This window comes from Patella vulgata, chromosome 2 (genome assembly GCF_932274485.2).
Source record: "Patella vulgata chromosome 2, xgPatVulg1.2, whole genome shotgun sequence".
NCBI classification, from domain to species: Eukaryota; Metazoa; Mollusca; class Gastropoda; family Patellidae; genus Patella; species Patella vulgata.
In genome coordinates this window covers 48,713,804-48,723,346 of record NC_065880.2, presented here as the reverse complement: position 1 = coordinate 48,723,346, position 9,543 = coordinate 48,713,804, and the positions used below count along the sequence as shown (strand labels likewise).

At 31.5% G+C, this 9,543-nt stretch overlaps 1 protein-coding gene across 1 annotated transcript; it reads left to right on the top strand.

Annotated features, from left to right (window-relative positions):
• Nucleotides 1-106: 106 nt before the first annotated feature.
• On the top strand, nucleotides 107-8,965 carry LOC126809615 (proteasomal ATPase-associated factor 1). Its single transcript, XM_050534279.2, has 11 exons — nucleotides 107-174; nucleotides 261-301; nucleotides 629-732; nucleotides 2,148-2,249; nucleotides 3,601-3,696; nucleotides 5,003-5,153; nucleotides 5,358-5,552; nucleotides 5,742-5,833; nucleotides 6,331-6,446; nucleotides 6,624-6,706; nucleotides 7,202-8,965. Exons 1-11 carry the CDS (start codon nucleotides 119-121, stop codon nucleotides 7,360-7,362), a joined length of 1,197 nt encoding a protein of 398 aa, XP_050390236.1. The 5' UTR covers nucleotides 107-118; the 3' UTR covers nucleotides 7,363-8,965.
• Nucleotides 8,966-9,543: the final 578 nt, after the last annotated feature.

The window sequence follows — 9,543 nt, the reverse complement described above, 5'->3', positions numbered from 1 at the left end:
TGGATAATAGAGTATACTTACCAGTTTATGCAATATTGTATAGATTTCATGATAAGATCTAATGAAAAAAATAATCCGTAATGTTGCAAATATCAATTTTGACCCATTTGTGGTAGCAATGGCCGACGCCGTCGAAAAATTAATTTTGCAAAGTGATTGGCAAGAGAGTTTACGGTATTTAGTTTTTATATTCCGCCTGGTCATATTCGCATACCATCAGCTAATTGATACTTTAAATAACTAGTGTATTTTCATTTCAGGGAACAGGAGGGGAAGGCATGGGTGACCTACAAACGTGGTGGTACGTTGATTTTTATTGTTCATTTTTCAATTTGTGACTTTGTCTAAAAATCAAACATTGATTTACATTCCTGGAATACTGAACCTGAGTGGCTTTCCTAGGAGATTAAATCACAAAGCTGATATGATATAACATACACCATTTATAGCACTAATCATGTTTGTAAAAAGTGGGGTAAAGTTTGGCAAATTATCTCCCTTGACGCATCAATTATAAAGCCAAGGGTCACATTCATTAAATTTTATTTTTTTAACACACAGTTTCCCCAAGGAACTACCAAACCTGGATATATTTCCAAGCTTCATATTGTTTTTAATTTGTGTTTAGATAAACTTGGGGTACATGGTGAATTGGAGACGCAAGGTATTTCAAGTGAGGGTTTGCCATATTTGATTGGATCAGACGGTTTCTCTGTGGATAAAATTACAAAGGTATCCAATAGTTTTGTATCTGTGTGAAAACAATTTCTTGAATTCTTCTTTGCTCTTTTGTGTTTTTAAATTTTAGACCACATAGACCATTGTTGTCAGTGTTTATAATTCCACATCTTTTTAATCCAAGGCAGATTGATACATGTCATTTCGGTTCCGTGTCATTTCGGACTTACAACATTTTGGACTAAAAAAATTATGGTCGTGACGTTTCGGACTCGGGAATAAGTTGAAAGGAAAGGTTGAACACAACTGTCAAATCAACCTATAATAAACCAAAAGCAATTTTATAAAAATTTACCGCTCGCAATCAAGTACAGCACGTAGATCTCTCAAGGAACTCCAAAATTTTCAATGTTCATTGCTTATCTGTAATATGTATATATAAAAAGTAGCTGATGAATTTATTAGAAATAGGTCAATTCTAAACATGAAAGAAAATATTAACATGAAACAAGTGGTTATTAAAAGACTCTACCAAACGATAAAACATAGTTGCACTTACGGTTCTTTATCATCGTTTCCCGTAAAAGTAATTTATTTTTTTAAAAAAGAATAATATAATGTAGAATTTATTTCAAAATGACCTACACAAAAAACAAAAGTAAATATTTACTCGACATGCACTGTTTTTACAAGCCCCTAGAATTTTTTAACAATAATCTGTAAGCTACACGTTGACATGCATTCCTGGACAAGCTTGCCATAGATAGCAGTACCAATCGATAAATTAGTGCGTACAAAGAAAACTCTTTTTGGAAAATATTAGAAATAGCAACGATCAAAGTGGGATAATTAAAGCCGATTAACCGATAATCCTTATGTTATTGTAGTATGCACAAAGAAACCTTACAGTCCTTTAGTGGACGAGGAAAAACGTGAGTTGTCAATCGGCGATAATGGCGGCCGTGTGTTGATTTGACTTGCGTAGAAGACATTTAGGCTTTCACAATTATAAAAACATTAGGAGTATTACTAAATATAAACAAATTTTCAACAATATTTTATTGACAAGTTCAATACTCGCCGATGAAACAAAACAAAATAGAACAAGCAGTGTAAAATCAGTGTGATCTTTTTATTAGCGGTCTCAAGAATCGCCGATCAATTAAATAAAACAAAACAACTATCGAACTCACATAGAACGAAAAAAAAAACCTCAGCTGTTACAAATATATCCCACAAATTTTCAACAGTCTTTTAATTATTCATCCAAGTCTGAAACGTCGCCAGACCGAGTCCGAACCGTCGTCAAACTGAGTCCGAAACGTCGTCTGTGTTAGGTCCAAAATGACACGGGACCGAAATGACGTGCTACCGGCAGATTATGATGTAGTGTATATACTGTATATTCTATATTAAATTATGGTCACCTTATTAGGTGGATTTACTTAAATTATTATTATTATATTCAGTATAGAATAGCAGTGACATATAGTGGACAAGAGTCTAGCATCACAAGAAAATTTGTTGCTCCACAAATAACCTACTCTACTATTCATGATTTAAAGAAAAAGGTATATTATTTATTATTATTGAAAATTACATGTGTTTCACCCGGGCATTCAGGTTGTATTTGGGATTTTTATTACCAGTAACAACGATGTTTTTAATGGGTTTTTTGTTATATGCCCATGTGGAAATGTGGTCGTACATGTATATTGCCGTCGCCTCCATCGTCCACAATTTCTTGTGAACACTCTAGTACTCTACAGACTACATTTATTATTTGATCAGTTTGAAATTTATATCTGTTGTTTACATTAGTGAGACGAAGAAACCTATTTAATTTCAATAATTTCTGTTAATTACTTCTTGAGTAATGGCCCTTGTTTCACTTTGTTGAACCTTGTGTATGCTTTATTGACAAAAGTTATCATCTGATCTGTATGAAATACATATGCATTATTTAGATCACTAAATCAAAGAATCCTATTGAATATCAACAATTTCCATTAAATACTTCTAGAGTTGTGTCCCTTGTTGAACCGTGTGAACGCTCATTCGATAAAAATTATCATTCAATATGTATGAAATTTGAATTTAAACAATTTCTGTTAATAACTTTTACAGTTATGGTCCTTGTTATACTTTCTTGAACCTTGTGAACATTCGATCTGTATGAAATTGATATCAGTGTCTTGTAAATGCTCCTATTACTTACAAAAGCATAAATATGTGACAACCCTTGACACATTTAGCTGCTGTGGGCGTATGTTTCATAACTTGGCAACCTATCTTTTCTTTTCTTTTTATTGTACAGTCAGTGTTGCACAGTCTACTATAAACACCATTCAGAACCCTGTTTTCAAAATTATTTCTTTTTTATTCCTGTGCACCTCTGTCAATTAAATAAAACATCATTTACTGGACCATACATTAATAATACTGTTTTATAGACACAAAAATGTTGCTGTTTTAACCAAAATCTGATATAATTATATCATTTTTTAAAAAAACCTTTGAATTCATATACACAAGCTTAACTAAATTTGCAATATTTTGCTCTCTTATCAATCATCAGTATACATAGTCTTGTCTCTCAATGAAAATAAAGGAAAATTTCACAACACTACAATGACACAAAAACACTAAATCAACATTATGATTGAATCCAAGCCATTAGTTAAGGTAATGAAGAACTCTCAGTTTCTGTGCTATTTTACTTTATATATGTGACAGTCAATGTCTACAATCAGGCAATGTGTACAATGCCTGAAATATACCAGTCAATGTGTACATTGCCGGGTTAGGGTTGGGGTAAGGGTTGGGGTGGGGGTTATGGTTACAAAGGCATTGTACACATTGCCTGATTGTAGACATTGACTGTAACATATATAGTTTGAAAATGTAATTTTTCATTAAAAGGTATTATCATTGGATGTGACACCTGGGGGTCTTGGCATATCTAGTGATAGCAGTGGACTTTTAAGAGTCTGGGAAGCAAGAACAGGAGAAGTTAGAGTAAGACATGGTTAAACATACATTCATTTTTATTATACGCCCATATTAAAATGTAATATGTTGAAAAGTTGGATAAAATGATGTTTTTTTGATATTGTATTCTATTATTTATTGTATATCAACTTATCTGAATATCAAGTGCATCATTTTGACTTAGTCAAAATTGATGCTATCAAACCATCTGTAATTGGTTTGCGTTACCTGTTTCTATTGATTGGAAGTTTCTCACATTAAAATGTGGTTGTATATTGCCTGTGGACACTCTAGAGGCTAACGTTAATATCTGATTGTCTTTGAAGTTATACACAGTGTTTAATGTCATAAGACAAAGAAGCATATTGATTTTCAACAATAACCGATAATTACTACCAGAGTTATGGCCCTTGATCACTTTGTAAAATCTTGTGGACGTTCTAGCTAGGGACTAAAGTTATCACCTGATTGACTTTAAACATACATTATGCAAGAGCTAAATCTGTTTATTGCCGGTCTTTCTTTAGGCCTGAAATGTTATCTAAATTATTAATTAGACATTAATTAACCTATCCAGACCATAATCAGCTCTAGATGGCATTGCTAGCCTGTGATCTTTAGTGGATTATGAGCCGAATTACTGCTTAACTTTTCTTCACGATTTAACGATTAAATGGATAATCAAGACTATGCTGTTTATCGTACTGACTTTAGTAATGATGATCGAGGCTAGGTGGAAATTTCAATCGCTTAGTTCTCGGTTCATTGTGGATTAATTTGAATAAAATTTTTAGCAAATTGCCTTTACATTATCTAGTTTTTAACTATTATAGAAAGAACTGCCAACTATTTATCGAATCTCCCATAATGTATCTTTAAATTTATAAACAAATGTTTATGGTCATGAAACAAAGAAACTTATTGATTTTCATCAATGTCGATAATTACTACCAGAGTTATTGCCCTTGACCTCTTAATATTCTTGTTCACACTCAACAGTCCCAAGTTATCATCTGATTTACTTATATTTTTATAAACAGTGTTAACGGTCATGAGACAACAGAGTCTATTGACGTCAGATAACTTCAACAGCTAATTAATGATATTAAATGTTTGGTATACTAAACGTTAGCATATGACAGAACTAGAAGCCAAACAAATTCTAATGATTTCGGATAATTACTTAATGGGATGTTACTCTTAATCAGTTTCTAGTTGCTTGTAAATGTTTTCATTACCAACAATCTATCTTAGTGTTATTAAATATATTGTTATTAGATCACTTGGAGCTTAAAGAAAAACTCATTTCTCTTATTAAATGATTTATTTTCAGAGAGAACTGACTGGTCATTATGGTGATGTTTATACTTGTAAATTTTTCCCATCTGGTATTGTGGTTCTATCTGGTGGAGCAGACATGCAGCTTAAGATATGGTCAGCAGAAACAGGAGACTGTGCAGCCACTCTGATTGGTCATAAAGGAGGTATTATATAATTACTTCTTTAAAAAAAAACCGATTGTGTAATATATATCTGTCATGTAAATATAGTTGTTGTTGGACCTGGATGAAAGTTATAAAAACAATATCAGACTGTATGTCTAGAGTGGTTTGCTAATATAGCAATTTGAGATTATGAATACAACTTTGATAATGAAGATATAAGTTTCAATCTATTCTGAATTTTAGGTGTTTTAGACACAGCTTTTATTGATCGAGGTAAGAATGTCATATCGTGTAGTAGAGATGGTACAGCTAAATTGTGGGATGTAGGACAAAATGCTTGTCTCTATACATTTGAAGAATGTGGAGGAATTGTTAATTGTTGTTCTGTGGGAATTCCTGAAAATTCGTATAGTCTTGGTGCTATAGAAATTCCAACAGGTAAAATATTACTTTTAAAAACTATTAAATGATATTGTCATGAACTTTTGCATAACATTTTTATTTCATTAAAGCAGAGTTAAACAATAGAAGATAAATTAGGCCTACACATTATAAATCAATTCAAGAGAAACTAGTGTAAGAATGAACAGCGTAATTCTTTTAGACATTCAGATGTTTGTATTTCAGGTCAGCGTGAAGTAGGTACTGAAGATAAATTATTATTATTAGCCTGTGAAAATGGTACATTACAAGGCTATGGTTTACAAAGTAGAAAAAAGGTATTTACTAACTCTTAAAAACCCAGAAGACCTGTCATATTGTAAATTGATGTGAAATGCAAAACACTGATGGGAAGTGTCATAGCTCCTTCTTAAATTTTGTTATAAATTCCCAGAAATATTGCATTGTTCTGATAAAAATATTGTTATCGATCAAAGGGATGCACCTAAATCCCTCAAACCTATATACAATCAAAATATTCATCCAAAGTGTAGATATGTTTTCATCCTGCAAAACACAATGTTGAATGGGGATACTTAGTCAAACATTCACAAATTGAATTGTCTCAGTCACCAGTCAGTGGTGAAACTTGACTGTTGCATTTGACTATATCATGATTCTACTCACACCAAATAATTTATAGATTCTGTGTCACTCAATTGCAATTCTCTCTTAAACATTCCTAACTCCCCATTAATAAATCAAATTTGCACTAAATCAAAAAGGTTGTTTGTATTTAAAATTCATTGTATGAATTTAATTGTTATATTTTAAGGTATTAGAGTTAGATTGTCACAGTGCTGTTAACTGTTGTTGTTTTATTTCTAATGTCCATGTGGTATCTGGAACACAAGATGGTCATATTGCAGTCTCAGATATTAGAAATATAAGGTAATGGACTAAGGGGCATAACTCTTCTGTGCACCAATGTTTGTCTGATATCACATCAACATGAATAAGTTATAGGGATTATAGGTAATACAATCTCTTATCAAAATAATAAACACTTAATGCTCTTTAAGATATTTACCTAATGTTTTGACTATATAGATATTATTGCAATTGTAGAGTACCTATTAAAGAATGGAAAGAGTCAAGAGCAGCCATATTATCTCTAGTACCACATAAGCAAGGGTTTTTTGTTGGAACGGGTAAACGATCTTTTTTCTGCATGAAATTCTTTTGTCTTTTGTTTTTAATTTATGATGGCCTAAAACTAAACAACTGATACCTTTACTGACTTTTACCTGTATCAAATCAAAAACATGAGATGATGTGGTTCAACTTAATTAAGGTAGTACCAAGCTACTAATTAATATGAGGAGGTATAGATGACCTCACATGACAACAGTAGCTGCAGTAGACATATTCTAAAATGCTCCAGTCACATGGTCTAGCCCACTTTTTTTTATCTCCAAGTCCCTATTTTATGTCTTTTTATATTGTACCCCTTTTTTCTATGTAAACTACAACCTCCTCTTTTTGAAACTCCGCCATCAGTACCTGATCAGACTAATATCAAGCTAATTGCATTAGCGGTTCCCTAATTGACCTTTACTCTAGTCCCTGAGACATGAATTGAATTTCACCCATCCTCTTAAGCATTTATCAAGACATAATTTTATTTATTTATATTTATTTTGCAGGAGATGGTTCATGTTATTTTGTTAATGAACAACAAGATACAGAAGTAGAGTTAACTGGTTCTGATTGTGATCCTATTTATTCCCTCTCTTGTGATGGTAGCCATATTTATTCTGCTTGTCGTGATGGGAACATCAGACGATACTGTCTCAATCATTTCTAATCAAATTCATTGATTTAAGTGAAAAGAAAATGTTGAATTGGGTTGATCGGATCTGTTATTTCAATTATTAATGAGGCAAGCACAGTACAATTATGTTTTTGTTTTAAAGATTAAGTTGGCTTGTTTATTAGATTATAGTTTTATTTTTGGCACAATTGTCAGATTGTCATAGCACAAAACAAATCTACATATGATATCCATTGGAATTGACAATTTTATTTTGGACCCGATTCAAAGATGTCTTAATCATTTTAAGTTCTTGTTAACAGTCTTTGTGGCAGTCTTACTTTTAAATCGCTAATTAACATTAGCTAATATAAGATCACTGTATACAGCCTTGAATACCAAAATGACTGTGTATATATTCCATGTCTCATATTACAATCAATAATAATAATGAATCATTTATATGTTTATCAGATTTAATCATTATTCAAATTTAGTGCAAATTAATTATTTAATCAACAATCAGAAGATAAATGATATTGATTGTAGTTACTACACAGTAATATGTTACATATACATGCATGAGGTAAATTAAAGTAAACAATGGCTATTTTTCATTGATAAAATGAACAGAACATATTGCATGAATTCTTTATTATGTTCATACAATATCAGTTTTTCTCTCTCAAAATGTTGTCAGGTTTTTAAAACCTTTAATTAGAAATAAATAATAGAATCTTTAAAAGTGAAGGAAATGGGGAGAAAATTATATTTAAAATTATTTTTGTATAATGTACATAAAAAAACCTTTTGTTACTGTAAATAGATTGAAGACAATAAACCTTTATACATAATAATATAGTGGTATTTTACTACATATACAAATTAAAGACAATACACCATTACATGGTTGTATATTGTTATGTATACATGTAAACATATACAGATAATCATAATGCATGCTTATTCTGGATCTTCAAGGGTGGTTCATACAAAAGGAGGGTTGTAGTTGCATGTTTCATTCATTCAAAGTTTTGCAGCCCCCATATGAAGCAACCATATTTAGGGCTGTATGCAGTGTTTTTACATTAAATAAGTCATTTTTCACAATTTCTATCCTCCATGAGTGTTTGTAAATTTTAGAATTTGGTGTCTTCCATTTTACATTCAGTAACATATTTCTTTCTGATCAGTTTCTATGATTGATGCTTAAATTCAACTTTTAATATTTCAATGTAATTTAAGTTGGGAGCATACATACATGTACAACCCTTCATATTTACAGAATACTCAAGTAGACGTGATGAGTATTGGTATACGCATCTTGACTTTTTTTTAGAAAAAAGAACCCACCAAACTAACAGTGTTATTTACTGTTCGATAATATGCGAATCTTGAAACAAGACCTACTACATAATTTGAGTTATATAGCAACGTTTATGACAATATTAAACACTTTCATTTAAAAGTTGATTCAGTGTAATATTTATGTATTAGAAAGTATTGTGTACACTTGCTATGCCTACTAACAGGTATATAATATATGTGAATATCAGATTACCGGTAATACAAAATGATGTTATGACTCACCCTGTATTATTGATTAAATGTTAAAATAATATAACAGCTAACTTCAATAAATAATATTATAAACAATTTGAAAGGTGGTAATTTATGGTTGTTACCAGTCAATACATTTGAAAATGGGTCAACCACACCATGCGTCCAGTCACTTAAAATGCAATTTAAAATTGAGAAATTATGCTTGAAAACTACTCAGAAATCGTAATCTATGCGTCCATAGATAAGGGTTTTGGAAGTTTGAGTCGGTGTAACAAAAATCAAAGAGCTAAGGACTCCCTGTTTCTATGAACGTTAACTCTGATGAAACACGTTGTCGAAGCTTCAACCCGCAACACCCGACTATTTGTTGGCGATACTGCGATATATTGTTGTACCTTATTGGAGATAATTGAACAACATTTATTTAAGTAACAGCACAATGTTTGAGGAAATTCCTTTATTATCCAGGCTTGTAAATATATTAATCAATTGTTTGGGGTCCATATGGAGCTCAGTAACCTAACATTGTCGAGGTCTTCTACAATTGCCGTACACACTGTCGGTTGAAAATTGTTGATATAGAATATGCCCTAAGCTATGTTACGAATTTTCTTTTATTGTTGAATAAAAATAAACGCAATGTATGTGAATACTCACAGGGTCGGATTAACA